The sequence below is a fragment of the Strigops habroptila genome, chromosome 5 (genome assembly GCF_004027225.2).
Source record: "Strigops habroptila isolate Jane chromosome 5, bStrHab1.2.pri, whole genome shotgun sequence".
Lineage (NCBI taxonomy): Eukaryota > Metazoa > Chordata > Aves > Psittaciformes > Psittacidae > Strigops > Strigops habroptila.
Genome location: NC_044281.2, coordinates 6,437,321 through 6,453,230, shown reverse-complemented (window position 1 = coordinate 6,453,230; position 15,910 = coordinate 6,437,321). Strand labels below are relative to the sequence as shown.

The 15,910-nt window shown below is 50.2% G+C and overlaps 1 protein-coding gene across 3 annotated transcripts; it reads right to left on the bottom strand.

The window, feature by feature from the left end:
* Positions 1-1,801: 1,801 nt before the first annotated feature.
* ACKR3 (atypical chemokine receptor 3) lies at positions 1,802-8,132 on the bottom strand. 3 transcript variants are annotated; one of them, XM_030487865.1, is made up of 3 exons: positions 7,516-7,531; positions 4,189-4,315; positions 1,802-3,800 (listed from the first exon to the last, which is right to left on the bottom strand). In XM_030487865.1, the coding sequence occupies exon 3, from the start codon at positions 3,771-3,773 to the stop codon at positions 2,679-2,681; it is 1,095 nt and encodes a 364-aa protein (XP_030343725.1). In that variant the 5' UTR covers positions 3,774-3,800; positions 4,189-4,315; positions 7,516-7,531; the 3' UTR covers positions 1,802-2,678. The 3 variants fall into 3 exon arrangements, with proteins under 3 accessions (XP_030343725.1, XP_030343724.1, XP_030343726.1); XM_030487864.1 differs by lacking the exons at positions 4,189-4,315; positions 7,516-7,531 and adding an exon at positions 8,061-8,132; XM_030487866.1 differs by lacking the exon at positions 4,189-4,315 and having other exon boundaries at positions 7,516-7,549.
* Positions 8,133-15,910: the final 7,778 nt, after the last annotated feature.

The window sequence follows — 15,910 nt, the reverse complement described above, 5'->3', positions numbered from 1 at the left end:
ACTGTAAGTCACAGTCACATCTACCTGAAGATGAGTGTTTTCACTCTCCTGTTACCTGCTGATAAATTCCCTCAGATCAGACTCCAAGGGGTCCAAATCCACTTCTCTGGTCTCTGCCCACTGCCACCCTTCTCATAGAGTCACCTTGGGGCCACTCACCTCCACACAAGTAGTGCCGGATTCCAGAGAGAACCTCATGCAACCCTTCCAAAGCCCCAGTGCTGCTTCTGCCAACTCCAACCTCCAAACCAGATACAGCATTGGGTGAATACAGCACTCTGCCTTAGACAGAACCTGAACCAAAATAATTACATACTGCTACAAACAGAGCAACACGCTGCAGGCACACGGGAGTGGGATACAGAGCCGTACTCAGCACCTTTGGTGAGGATACATATATGGATGCTGGGGCATGGGAAGCAATGCCCAGCTAAATCAGGAACATTCATTTCTCAGTGTTAACACACCATCTCCAATTTTAACTATCAGCACGAGGGAGCACTTTTCTTTCTTTGCAGTTCAGCAGTACCTTAAGAGAGGCTTATAGGAAGCTCAAAATCCCCTTCTCCTCGAAGCAGCAGCACAAAAGGCAAGTACAGCACAGCTACCTGGTGACAGTTATGCTGGCAGCCGTCTCTGCAACAGGCTCCTCTATTTGGTGATGGACCAGTGACTTTTTAGAAGCACCAAGTACAAGGACAGGATAGTAGACTTTGCAGCGCTGCCAGACATCTCTTCTTATAGCATCACCTCCAAGGTGAGAAATGCTGCATGGAGAAAGAAACAAAATACAGTCATTACAAAACTGTTTGGCTGTTGGGATCTCAGAGGGACAAGGGCATGCTTTGATTTAACAGGAATATAAGCACAGCCACCTGGTGACAGTTATGCTGGCAGCCGTCTCTGCAACAGGCTCCTCTATTTGGTGATGGACCAGTGACTTTTTAGAAGCACCAAGTACAAGGACAGGATAGTAGACTTTGCAGCGCTGCCAGACATCTCTTCTTATAGCATCACCTCCAAGGTGAGAAATGCTGCATGGAGAAAGAAACAAAATACAGTCATTACAAAACTGTTTGGCTGTTGGGATCTCAGAGGGACAAGGGCATGCTTTGATTTAACAGGAATTTAAGCACAGCCTTCACAGCAAAGCAGTTAACACTGCATTGGAGTTGCAAAACACACATCAGCAAGTCAGTGATGGCTGTCAGACATCGTTGATTTAACATCAGTTACCTCGTCCTGAGATGAGGATGACCACGATTCAAGTGTTTGGTGGCTTAAAGATCGACTTCGTACATTCTGCAGCAGCTGAGTCTTGCCCCACATTTCCACAGTATGGTGCTGCAAATTCAATGCAGATTAAAACGAAGAGAGGAAGAAATAAAAAGGGATTTAATGCTGTCAGGACAGCTAACCCCAAATTCCATCACAAGCAAAAACCACAGAACATGGATTAGCCCAAATACCCACTCCATATGTGTACTTGTGTATTTTCCTTCCATGTGTTTATCTCTGAGCTACAAGCACAGCCTTTCATCACTCCCAACAGCTTTCACCTTATAAATCCATCACCATCCCCAATGGCACAGCATTCGGCAGAGCTGCTCCTCCCACCCCTTCCCCTGTCGGCACGCACCAGTGCTGCCTCACATTCCTCCATCAAGGGTTTCTGCCCACTGTCAACAAACATGAGGAGAACACAGACTGACCTGTTTGCTCCTGCACCAAACAAAGGAGAGTAGGTGGCTTGGGGGTTTTGGCAAAAAAACCAGCAAATCAAACCACCTGTAGGCACAGATCATGTTTTTTCCAGATCTTTATTTTACAAAAATAACTTACAAATAGAGACAACTCTCAGGAGTCAGAGCATTCATTCTGTGCATAAGGATACAGCTTTGTGAAGGATGGGCGTAGGAGTTAACAACTCTTACAATATTGTTAATTTTAACATGATGGCAACTATATTACACTATGTATATTTCATGCTCCAGACATGTGGGTATGACCACCCCACAAAGCTACGGTCAGTGAAGTGTGTCAGCCAAGGAGGATGCACCTAAGAGCATCATTTCCATTCTGCTATTCATCAGCATCCTCTTCCCTACAACAGGTGAAACCAAATGGCAATCTAACACTCAGACTACAGCACTCTGGATACACTCATCAGCAATACACCTCAAATACATGATAAAAATATATTTAACTTTCAAATACAATTGTATAAGGTACACCAAGAGCCAGAAAATAAAGTCTCGAGCTTTTAAATACAACACACTATATATATATATATATATATAACATATACAAGGAGACAAGAGGAAATCTACATGTGGAAGGAAAAGCTTATCCTGAAAAATGCATGTTATCTATGGTACACAATGGCTTTGCCTGCTAGAAAGTCACTTCCATTTGCATAGCATTGTCGAGAAGTCCAGACCAGGCTAGGAGAAAAAGCTTAATTTTGGTACCACTTCAATTCTTGCACTTGATTCTACTCTTAAATTACAGTTTGCTATTTCTCTTTTGTAGGCTGGAATTCATGCCCCGTTCATAACACGTACAGGGAAAGCTGGGTAAAAAAACCCACACAAACAAACACCACACACAAAACCAAGAAACCATCACGCAAAAAACAAAGGTCAGAGAGTCAAAGAGGTCTCTTTAGGGGGTTGCAGTCATTTGGCATTTTGCTCAAGAGCAGAGTATTCTGCTTCTGACACCCTGGAAGCATCGATAAGTTTAGTGAGACCAGTTTTGGCAGAGTACTTGAAAATAAAGGCTTTCATGAGCTCATATCTGTAGTTGCGGTTAATGAAGCTGTAGAGGATGGGGTTGATGCAGCAATGAACTAGAGAGAAACACTGAGTGATGTGAAGAGTGGCATATAAGAAGTTCTCCATCTGACAACTGAAAGGTATGAAATGAAGGCTGTAGAAGATGTCAAGCAGGACAGCTACATGGTAGGGTAGCCAGCAGACGAGAAACACGACAACGTAAGAGAAAATGATCTTCCCGTTGCTCTTCCTCTCTTGGTCACTGGAGGCGGAGATGGTCTTCGCAAGGAGGAAATAAAAGAGGGCAATAATGGGAAAAGGTATAAGGAAGCCCAGCACGACAGAAATGAGCTCCATGCCAATCAACCACTCTTTGAAGCTCTCCTCTGGATAGACGGGACGACAATAGGTTTCATTGTTGGAAGAGACTGTCTTGAGATAATAGGTGTCTGGCAGAGACACGGAGAAGGCAAGAAGCCACACTAAGATGCAAATGCAGCGACGGATTATCTTCTTCTTGCGATTGCTGGAATTGGTGAAATAGACAACTGAGAGGTAGCGGTCCACACTCATGCAAGCCAGGAAGAAGATGCTGCCATACAAGTTGATGGAAAATATAAGGTGAGTTATCTTGCACATGATTTCTCCCATGTTCCACTGGTTATGCTGGATGAGGGAGACAACCCACACTGGAAGGGTGATGACGACACACAGATCAGCGATAGCCAAATTGAAGATGTAGAGGTGGGTTTCATAGCCAGTTATTTTGGCTTGGAGGTTGACCCACACCACAACCGAGTTGGCCACCAGCCCTGTGACAAAGATGAAAATGTAGAAGAAGGACAGGGTGTACAGCAGGGCACTTTTGTTGAGGGTGCCAGGGCATGTTGTCGCATCGACCGTGATGCAGTCGCCGTTGTTGCACGTCCAGTTGATCTCCGTCAAGTTGGCTGTTTCCAGAAAATCAAGGATGGAAGTCAAATCAAGTGCACTCATGTTTGCTCAGTTCGGAGTTCAAGCGACCTACAGGTAAAACAGGATAAAGAGGGGAGATTGAGATGAGCTCTTAGGCAGAAGCTCTTCCCTGTGAGGGTGCTGAGGCGCTGGCACAGACTTTTCCCAGAGAAGCTGTGGCTGCCCCATCCCTGGCAGTGTTCAAGGCCAGGTTGGACGCAGGGGCTTGGAGCAACCTGCTCTAGTGGAAGGTGTCCCTGCCCATGGCAGGGGTTGGAACTGGATGAGCTTTGAGGTCCCTTCCAACACAAACCATCCTGGGATTCTGTGAAACCACCTGAATTAACAAAGGTATTTCTGCTGCCATCTTCATAACACACAGCACCTGCAGGACACAGCATTTTAGTCTTACGCTTCTAAAGCCCTTTCCGTTAAAGGGATCTATGGAATAAAACACCCAAAGCAGACACAGCAAAACTCCTCTGGCCGACAAGAGGAATAGCACTAGCTTTTTGTGTGGTTTTTTTCTGCTTGCAGCTCACATCTGACATCATCAGGTTGGCTATCATCCCCGGGTGGGAAATCTGCAAAGTACACCGTGGCCAAATAAATGTCAGGCAACTAAATCTGTCTTCTCTAGCATAAATGATGATACTATCGCTTTCAGCAGGGGAATCTTTAAGCCATTTTATCTGCACTCCCTCAAGCGTAGTAGAATTGATCTGGCTGATACATGGTACCGTAAAACATTTACCACAAGCTCTGGTCAGCATCTTGTCAAGCCCAGCTCCAGCTGCATTAAGCAGAAATAGGGAACTGAGGGGCTTTGTACCCTCGCCCAGTTTTAAATTTAAACCCTGCTCCATCCTTCCCCCTTCCCTTGGATTCTCTGTTACACAGCATTCCCTGCCGCTAATGATATCACGTAGCTTGAAGAAAAGAAAGAAAGAAGTCAGAACTTGACCACCAGCCTTAAGTTTTCTCTTTAGAAGAGTGCTTTGATTTACAGAGCACTCCCCCATCACAGCTGGCTCCACAACAACTGCTTCCTCCCCACCCTTCTGCTTTTCTACATCTACTTTTCCTGCCTCTGGAGCGCCTTCTTCTATCGGCAGGCAGCGGACACAGTGAGGTGCTCCTCAGCACTTTCCCCACCAGCAGAAGAAGGGCCCCAGCAGACCCACGTGGCTTATGTAAAACCCAAAGCCAAGCTGCTAATAACCCTTGTGCTTTTGGGGCTGAGGAAAAATGCTGCTCCCCATTGGGACCCTCCCACCCCACAGGACCAACAGTACCACCCACAGCAGCAGCCAGCTGCCTTGGCCTGCGACCCCCATGCTTCAGCCCCACACTCATAGGCTCCAGCATGCCAAAATGAAGATGGAGAGGTGTGTTTCCAAGGGATGGATCCTATCTCGTTCCCCATGGCTTCAGTTGAGCCAGAGCAGTATGTCAGCCAGCCCACCCAGAGTCCCCACCGTGGACACTTCTAGCACCCTCAGCAGTGGCTGCCTTGTCCTTCCATGCCTGCAGCCCCAACAGGGACAGGTACCTCCTGATGCTGGCCCAGCCCTAGGGGCAAGGCCAGCATGAGCTCATGGCTCATGCCATATAACAGCCACCTACATCTCTGAACATCCTCGACCCTACCATAGGACATCTTGGCAGGGCTTACAGGAGCGCAGAGAGAAGAGCTCTGAGCATCCTCTTTTAGTCCCTGCTCCCCAGAAAAGGGACACTGGTTGACACAGCACCTCTCACTCCTCCACCTGCATAATTGTCTCTTCCCAAACCTCCCACCCTCCCCACCTGCCAGAGATACAGACTATGGAAGAGAAGGGAGATAAGGGGGGAGATTACTAGGAAGGACTCAGAGCACTATTGTTCCAGTAGAGAGGAAGCTGGTGGCACTAACAATGAGGGGAGCTCTGCATGCATCTAGGAGAGATCAAATCTCTCCACAAACAGGGCCCAAATTAGCCCTGTGAGGAGATCTAGCCTATCACTTCAAACCTATACAGCCTTCCAGGCTTTCATCCAGCTGGCCTGCTGAAAGATGGAGTTGAGATTCAAACCCAATTAAGCATGGGTTTTGCTGAAACGCTGGCTGAAGAGGGAGCTCAGACAGTGGCAGCTTTCTGTCCTGGGATAGACGATCCCCTGCCTTCAGGAAAGCAGAGAGTGATTTAAGCCATGTCTATGCAGGGCGGAAGGGCTGCCCCCCCTGCAGAGACACAGGCCACCCCCAAGCTGCACCCAGTTGGTGCAGGCACGGGGACTGTACTGCCCAGGCACAGCTCCCCAGGATGTTTGCTTCAGCCCAGGGCTGCAGGGGGGAGAGAGAGATGGGTCTCCTGCTAGACCTCATCTGGGGTCTCACTACTACCGCTGTGTCCCCAGTGCAAACACTTCCGAAGGCCTCTCAAGTGTGGGGAGAATCAGTGTGATCCCAAAGTCCCTGTATCTCAAAACCACACAGCGACTAGAGAAAACTCCCCAAAAGCCACAAAAATCCCAGCCCTGTGGCATGGGCCACCATCTCCTGCTGGTCTCTATGGACAGTGAGGTGAACAGAGCAGCAGGAACCCCAGGATACCCCCATAAAACCCCACCGAAGCAGCACAGGTGGGGCTGGGCATCTTCTAGGAAGGCACGTGGTCCAACAAGGGGAGTAAGCTCATTCCATATCTCAACACCTCAGCTTAAGCCACCCTCAAGGACAGCTGTGACCACCCACCATAAAGCTGCCAGCACATCCCCTAATGGAGAAGAAACTCAGACCTGGCTGCAGGGTGTCAGATCACCGGTGCTAACAAAGAGGCAGCAACAAGCCCCTGAAGCTGAGGCTCACACCAACACTGGTAACACCACAACCATCAGCCTAGAGCAGCAGCTAGGAGAGGGCATCACCGTCCCCGGTGCTCACTCTGGGGATTTTACGGAGCACAACATGATGCTCAGCCCAAATCTCCGCCTGCCTCTACTCCAAGCGCAGGTCTGCTGCACGCACGTGCATCCATCTGCATGGGCCGCCCGCATGCCTGAGCGCTTCCGCATCCCCAGAGCGGCAATAAAACCCTGAACTCGATATGGCCTCCCAGGTTCAAAGCCCTGCTGGCCAGGACGGCGCTATTCCCAGATTACAGCCTTCAGAGGCCAGGCTCTCCATAGTCTGGGATTAGCTGCTGTAACACGAGCTCCGATTCCCACCCAGATTAGCTGGGAGCGAGGGGAGAACCCACCAGAACAACTCCATACAGCCGTCCTGTGCTCCTAAAAGAATACCTTCAGCGCACTCTGCAGACAGCAACAGCATCCTAAACACTTGGGAAGGCAGCTGGAGCTGCGTTCTGTGGCCACTGCACTGCAAAGCGCCTGTCAGGCCATCACCCCTTCACCTGGCAGGCACATGTGCTGTGGCCAGACCCTTAGTTCACAGGAGTTACAGCATGAAGGGTAGGCAATGTACCCGAACTCCTGCTCCAGACACCCAGAGATGTCCCTGGAGCCGATGCAGCCTGCAGGACTGCACCCTCCCCATCCCTGGGCTGTGAAGTAGTAAACCGGCACAAGCATCCCTGCCTGGGAGGGCAGCCTGACACCGCGTGGCAGCGTTCAAGCCCTTGACGCTTTTGGGAACTTCTCAGCACCCCAAGAGCATCTTGCAGCCCAGTCCTGTCTGCACTCAGACCTGCCTCCAGGCAAACGGGGCTTTACCCTTCGGGAGAGGAGAAGCAAATTGAGCTATACCAGGAAAAGCCAGGATAGCTGGTCAGGTTGTCACCTTCACCCTTCCCACGCCAAAGGATCAGCCTGGTTCTCCAACATGGGAAGGCGGGCAGCGCGTCCTTCCAGGACATTTAGCCACTGCAGAGCACTCATGCCTTCAAGTGGCTTTGAAGACTGAACCCGGCACATTTACACTCTCTTCTGCAGTTCTGAGTTGAAGAAAAGAAACCCAAACCGAGGAAAACAAGTGTCTCGTACAGCTCCGGATCGCACCAGGAAAGGAGCACAAAGCCAGCAGCACCGGGTGCCGGTGCGCTGCAGCGTCCCGCGGCAGCGCCTCCGCGGTCTCCGTCCCTCCCGCACACCGCTGGCGAGGTGCGGCACCCGCTAACGCGGCCCCGGGGACACCGACTGCGTGCGAGAACAGGACGCTCCCCCCACCGCGGTCCCGAGAGCGGGCGGGCTGAGCCGAGGGGGCTCCGCGGCGCCGCCGAGAGCCGGGGCCGAGGGAGCGAAGCTTCGGATCCCGCCCCCTGCGCGGCGCGGGGATGGGGACACACGGGGATGGGGACACATGGGTACGCACCGCCCCGCTCTTACCTAGCACAGCCCCGGCGCCACCGCTGCCGCAGCGACTGCCGCCGCCCGCCGCCGCTTATAGCCGCGGCGGGGAACCGCCTCTCGGGGGCGGCCCCGGCCCCGCCCGCACCGGCCCCGCCGAGGGCGTTCGGAGGCCCCGCTGCAGCCTGGGAGGGAAAGGGGGTCGGTGGCTCGTTTGGGGAGTCCGGCAACAGCCGCGGGAGAGCGGGATGCGGGGTTGAGGGCATCAGGCATCCGGGGGCACGAGAGAGGGAGCGACAACAGGACCGGGGCAGGCAGGGAAGGGAGGAGGAAAAAGCGGGTGGCGGGGGAAGGGGGGGGGGGGAAAGGGAGGAAGGAATATAAAACGAAAAGCAAGTTTCTAGTTGTTTTCTGTTTTGTTTTGTTTTTCCCTATAGAAAACAGGGAAATAGAATATTGAATATTCTCTGATATAGAATATTCTATGTTCTATAGAATATTGAGAACCCAAGGGCAAGGGGAGGCAGTGAATTCTCACCTCTACTCCCTCACCCAGTGCAAGAAAAATAAATGCCAAGGAAAAGTGGCAGGAAGCCAAAAACTTGCTAACTAAACCTGAAAATCACAGAATCAATCACAGAGTGCTTTGGGTTGGCAGGGACCTTAAAGATCATCCAGTTCCAACCTCCTGCCACAGGCAGGGAAAATCCACTTCTTCACACTCCTCCTCGACCCAAGAAAGGCAGCTGATTAAAGTGGTCCTGGAGGGGAAGGGGTAGGTCTGTATTTGGCTTCAGTGGTGTCAGCCTGTCTGTCTGTCCCAGGGAAGATGCTAGGATTAGATGACAATCTACCTGCCAACACAGCAGCCGCACCATACGACTTACTGAAGCCTGACAAGGGCACTGACAGCTCGGCTGACATATGGCTCTGAGAGCACAATTAGCTTCAGCATTACTGCCAGCAAAGGGAAGATTCAGCTGTAGGTATTACTCCTCTTGCAGCACCAAGCACATGCTAAAGCCTGGTCATCACCAGGATGTGGGCTGCCACTGGTTCAAAGTGCCACCCTGCAGCAGGACTGCAAGAGGCCACCAAGCAGGTCATCTGGACCACCCCATCCACCACCACCCTCACACCATTGCTGGGGACTCCCTCTAGATGAGGTCTTCTGAACTTCACAGCTGATGGTGAGCAAAGCATTCCAGCATCTGCCTAAATTCCAAGTGCTCACCCAAGCCCATGAACGTTGGTGGAATCAAAGCACGATGAGTTCAGGCAACGACAGGATTAGGGTTAAAAATAAGCATGTACTGAAGCACGGGGCTAAATCGGGCTCTGAAAATCCTAGGGAAAAAACCGTATCAAAATAAAGGCACTCCAGCAGAAGCCCCGAGTCCCTTAGCCAAACAAGTCAGCAGAGTGAGCTTTCCTTACTTGGTGTGCCAGAAACTAACATCAAGTACTACAATTCCTTCTAAAGCTCTCCAAAAACACCGGCCAGCATCTGCAACCACAAAGCTGCTATAGCTGTCCAGGAGTTGCAGACAACCTCCCCCTCCTGCACTCGCTGAGAGCAGAACCCTCGCTTCCACCTTCAGGTTCCTCCCTCCGGCTATCTTTTTATTGGGAGCACGTTCCTCACGCAGGAGAGACAGGGCCCATTCCCTTTCCATTATGAAAGCCAGATTTTGCTCCGTGTTCAGGCATGAAAAACCCACGCCATGTGAAACCACCTCCCTAAAACACGGCAAGCAGAGCTGGACGTTCCAGATAAGATCAGCAGGGGGTTGAGATGCTACCTGCTTGTTGGTATCTGCTGCCAGTCCAAGCGGGTGTCTCAAGAGATATAAGCTCAGATAGTCCTGTGACCAGAAACTCCCTGCAGATGCAGCTATGCAAGCAAGTGATCCATCGCTCATTGAAATGAGACAGGCTGAGAAAGCTGAGCTCATTCAGCCTGGAGAAGAGAAGGCTCCTGAAGGGGACACCTTAGAGCAGCTCCAGTGCCTAAAGGGGCTCCAGGAAACCTGGAGAGGGGCTTTGGACAAGGGCCTGTAGGGACAGGCCAAGGGGAATGGCTTGAACCTGCCAGAGGGGAGACTGAGATGAGCTCTTAGGCAGAAGCTCTTCCCTGTGAGGGGTGCTGAGGCGCTGGCACAGACTTTTCCCAGAGAAGCTGTGGCTGCCCCATCCCTGGCAGTGTTCAAGGCCAAGCTGGACACGACTGGAACTGGATGAGCTTTAAAGACCTGCCCAACCCAAACCAGTCTACGATTCAGAAAAGGGGGAAAGCAAAGCTCTGCAGCTCTTCACCCCACTACGGAGGAGTTTGTGGCAACGTAGCGGGGAGGGACCGGTCACCTTCATGGGGCCCTGCACGAGGTCAATACTCCAGTGCTCAACGCTGCAGATAAACACATCTAAGGCTGAATTCTGACCCACAGAGATAGGTACGGTAGGAGGAGCAGGCACAGGGTGTTGGGCAAAATGTGGCGCTGAAAAGCTTTAACTGCTTATTCAAAGGTTTTGCATTCATACATTAACTGCCTGAGTACAGCAATGTATTATTTTTTCTCCAAAAGCATAATTTTTTACTAGAGAAGGGAGGGAGGGAATGGAGAGATTAAAAATGGGAATTTCTCAGGGCCTGCGCAACCTTTCCCAGCTAGCACTGGGAACATGGGCTGGAAGGATCCTCATTTTCTCTTAAGGTTTCCCTTTGCAACCGAGAAGCAGATGGAAGCTCACACCCAGCCCTTCCTATTCAAGTCAACATAATCCAACAATTAAACAAGTTGGCAGCTTCAAGTGCTAAGGAAGATCTGGGGCAGGGGAAGAGAAAGGCAATAAGGCAAAGCGTGCATGTGTGTTGGGTGTGGAGCATTGGAACAGCACAGCGGGAATCAAAGCGGGACACAGGGAAACATTTCCCCATTGCACACAAGAGGATCTGCCTGCAACAAGAGTGAGGTGGGAGCAGCAGCACCGAGCGGGTGTCCAAAAGCAGCAGCCTGACACAGAGGCGGAGAACAACACGCCGGCCAGGACTGCAAACACCCACATCGAGAGGAGAGAGCCACAGAGAGCCCTAGAGGAAATCAGGCTGTGATCCATGAAGTCTATGAAGGTAAAAAAGAGCTTCCTGCAGTCCTGGGAGCCAGCGCCAAAGGGCTGCTGGATGAAAACGCAGTGCTCATTTCCTCCCTCTTCCAAGACAGCCAGTTCTCTGTCCTCTCCCGGTCACGTTCCTCACTGAATCGCTTGGATGATGGATGGAGGAAGAAGCTACCGGCCTAACAAAAGGAATAAATAGATGACTACATCAGGAGTCACCTCTGAGATCGCAGGCAGAAAGGAAGCGAGCAGTGATTTCCAGCAGGCAGCCGCTGCAGCACTGCCCAGCCTCACTTCCCTTACCAACAGCAAACAATCAAGTCATTGAGCGCCAAGCCATGCCTACAGCAACGTCAGCAGCCCCCGGCAGCCGTCAGGGAAGCCACAGGGCTGCTCTCCTTTCCCGCTCCATCCTCTCCTGTTTGGAAGAGACGCAAGATAAGGACACCAAGGGGAAGAGGACACCAAGGGGAAGAGAGCAAGCAGAAGTGCTCTGCTGCAGAAAGGCACTACTTGTGCTCACAGCAGCACAGGAAAGGCACTCCCAGGCAGCTCCAAGGAGATCAGTGTCCTCCTCTGCCTCTGGGCTCGAGCACACACTGAAAGCCGGGTCATGGGGAGTTTCTCCTCACTCAACACCCCAAGTCCTTCTCCTCAGGGCTGCTCCACCCAGTCTCCCCCAGCCTGTGTTTGTGCTTGAGATTGCCCTGACCCAGATGTGACCACAAACCATCCTAGAGCAAGGCTCCCACTTCCCCTAGCCTCGCCTAGAACACTAACCCATGGAATAAAAGAGAAATCACAGCGCAGGACTTCCCTTTCCCCTCCACTTGTTGGCTTAGAGGTCCATGAGAATTATTTGTGAGGGTTTCTTTGCAGAAAGCCCCATGTAGGCCGGTTTCCATCTCTGCTGCAGCTCCAAAGCTGTATTTTAAACTTCGCCACCACAACAATATGGACCAAATTTAAGAAGAAGATTTTAGAGCAGGAAAACTGAGCTGCTTAGGATGTCACAGGCCTCCAGCACCTGTGGTTTGAAGCACCACACACACCGAAGCCTTTTGAAGAGGTGCTGGTGGAGATCCGTGTTTTCCAGGCACTGTCCAGCCCGGGGACACTGCCGTCAGCATTCACCTCTTGACAAGTGATGCTGAACAGCGCCGATGCAGAGAGACAACGCAAAACACACGACACTTCACGTGGGTCTCCATCAACGGGGCCACCCAGGATTTTAGCTGTTCTTTGTCTTCTCCCCCCCTCCAAAGATGCAGCAGGTTAACACTCCTGTCCAGCCACATGGCAGGGCACTTTCTGTCAATCCCAGTGAGCTTCCCAAAAGCCAAGCACTAGTACAGCAAGCATCCCAGCAGGATCTGACAAGGAAAGGGCTGGCAAATTTACTATTTTCAAGGCAACGAGAGCTTTTGGGAGAAATCAATTGCTGGTGTAATTAGGAACATTACTCGTGCAGCTAATAATTATCGAAGATGGTTTTCTCCTTCACAGTTCATTTCCATCTTACTCTTCCACTAAAATAAAGGTGTTACCTACGGATGTTATTTGCAGCTTCATAATCTACTGACATAGGCATTATTGCCATTTATTTGAGAGTGTGCTGGAGCGTGACCACAAGGAAGATAAACCAGGACCCTGAGCCAGAAATCCTGCCTGCAGCAGCCAGGCAGCCAGCAGTGAAGGTTCTTCAGAGGCATTGATTTTTACATAAAAGCTATTCATAAACTACTCCTCTCCTGCACAGAGCTGTCTCAGATGAGCAAGGTGACATTAACGTGGGTAGGTTTTGACAGAAGCCATGCTATGGAAAGCTGGACTTCAGCCTTGCATCGGCAGCAAGGCTTACAAGTGGCATGCCAGGGACAGAGAGGGAAGAAAGGAGTTTGAATTAGGATGATGGGATCCCCCCCGCCTTCACTTGCTTCCATGTAAAAGAGTCCTGCTAGGTGTAAAACGACTAAATACTACATGCCAGTAAGAAATAAAAAATTCATTAAATCATAAATCTTTTGGAAAAGGGATCTACTGGGAAGATTATATTCATTTTACATGAACATATGAATTCAACAGTGGCATATCATATTGTTCTCTGCGGAGGAAAAAGACATACTGTTTTAAAGTATGATATTTAGAGCAGTCCTTTAGGAAGGAAAGCAAATATAATCTTGGCAAGGAACACTGACTGCATGAGCACCAAGTAAGGGACATTAACAGCAGGGCCCAAGTCCCAGCTGCCGAAAGTCAGTATAGCTTGACTGGAGCTGTTGGAGCTAAGCCCAGGATGGGAGCTGAGAACGAAGGTCACCCCCATTTAGCTACACCTCCTCGAAAATGTTAAGTAAATGAACACAAAGGGTAATTTTTTATGAGGCCCGTTGTGAACAGCCGCTGTTTGCCCGCGAGTAAACACTGACAGAGGTGAGAAGAAAAAGACATCACAGCTGCATTCAGTTTGATGCTTACTGGTTGGGAACTGCGTGGCCATCTCCTTCTGGGTTGCTCCTGGCTCAGCAGTGGAAATTGCTGAGCTCTCCTGGCTCTCAGTCCAGCCAGATACTCAGGATTTAAGTAGAACTAGACAGCCAGCTGCAAAATATGGGCTCACCAAAGCCCTTCTTCAGTTGCAGCTGAATCCTGGCCTCCTACGTGCCTGGTTTCTGTTCTCCAGGAGGCTCCAGTCCTACTGTGGCACATGCCCAGAGATGTCTGCAGCAGACTGACACCGATCTCCCGCCCAAGCTGCAATCAGATTGAGGACAATAAATACCTCCCCCTCCCCTGAGGGACAATATCTGACAGCCATTTGAGGAGCACCCTGCACAGAGCCAGCTACAGCATTTGGATGAGGTCTCCTCACAACAGGCACAATGCTGAGGTGGAATTGGTCTCACAGCCCCTTTCACAGTCACACTCCACCTTTAGCTTCCCACCTCCTTCCTGACCCCACCAGTCTATTTGTTTGAAATAGGAGCATCCTTTCCCCTCTTTCCGTACCTTTAGCATGGTGGCCAGTATAGCTCTATGTGTGATGTAGATTCAAATCTCCTCCAGCTTGGCTCCAGGTGTGGAGGACACTGGGATGGGACTCCTGCCCACTGTGTGTGTTTTCCAGATACTCATCCCCCACACAAGTTCCCAACAAGCTCCTGGAGCGTATCTCCCTGCAGGAGAAGCCTGCAGATCATAGACAAAAACACATGCAGACCTGAGCTCAGATCAGCTTCACACAGCACCATAAGCACAATTCCAATCGTAGAATTGTAGAATGGTTTGGGTTGAAGGGACCTTAAAGCTCATCCAGTTCCAACCGCCTGCCACGGGCAGGGACACCTTCCACTAGAGCAGGTTGCTCCAAGCCCCTGTGTCCAACCTGGCCTTGAACACTGCCAGGGATAGGGCAGCCACAACTCCTCTGATTCTATCATCCCAAGAGCGTTGTTCTGCCATATGATAATATGCTCTCATAATAGTTATGGGAAGGTCTTCAGCAAACATATAAGTTTCTGTACAGTAACTGGTCGCAACCACATCTTTCCTCTGATAATTTGCGATCCAAAGTGGCCTATTCCAGAGGAACAAGGGGAGAAGATAACCTTACCGCACAAGATAACAGTAACTGCTGAGCAGCTCCTGCTCCTGCACCTTCATACAATTCACACCAGTCCAACAATGTCACACTCTTAATCAGCTGATTAACACACTGATAACTGGGCCCATCAGAGAAGATGGGATTTGCTTATCACCCGAATTGCGCAGTACCCTCTGCACAAGAGAGCACACGCATGCAAACTCCAGCTTATCATTCTTCTACCTTTTGCCGACCCAGCCTTCTTGCTGAAAACCTTCCCATCCATCCCAATGGGGTATGAAATTGGAAGCACTATTGGTCCCACTGACAAAACTGCACACAAGCCTGTTCCTAGGTAATTAAATAGCTAGATAAAATAAAAAAGGGCTGATGAAGCATTAACCGTGAACAGTCAAAACAACAAAGTCAGCGCACACAAACCACAAAATCTCTTAATGCAACATTAAGTCAGTGCTATATTATTTATGTATTTGCCATAAGCGTATTCAGCTACCTGCTCGAGAGGAAACAGACTAGTAACGCTGGGTTTTACTCCATACCTGGGCCATGTTCCCAGTTGAGACAAGCAGTTTAGACCAGCCAAACACTTGGACAATTTTAGGTCCTGCAGAAACACTCGTTGCTGAGGTCCTTAATACTGGCTTTAGGTGTGCAAATCACATTGCCAGCAGCTCACTGCCCAATGCCATAGGAAGCCAAAGAGGGTTTAGGCTACTCAGATTATCCAGTGTGAGCACAAGGAGGAGGCAGCCTGTGCTTTAGCTTCTTTCCAGGGCCCCTGGAAAGTTAATCCTATCTGATTACACCACTTCTTTTTTTTTCCATAGAAAAAATAAACACTCTTCTGTACTAAACATAAAGCTGCCTTCTTTTGAAGGAAGATGTATTATCCAGGATAAACTCATTACTTCATTCCATTTTTGTCCCAAGTCTTCAAAACAGTGTTTTTACTTCATGATGCCATATCAGCTGGTTCTGCCACTGTGCCAGGCAGTTCCCAAAAGAGATCCCACTTCTTCTTATAAAAGAACGAAGAATGCAGATGATCTCATGAGTTGCTTAAAGCCTGCATGCCAAATTCCATATATGCATGTTAGAGCCATGCGAACACATACATAAGGAGCTAGGACCAGCTTCCCTTCAGACCACAAACACTAGGAATGCAACA

Excerpts from the sequence above, each read along its gene's own strand:
- ACKR3 (XM_030487864.1), bottom strand. The coding sequence starts at position 3,773 with ATGAGTGCACTTGATTTGACTTCCATCCTTGATTTTCTGGAAACAGCC.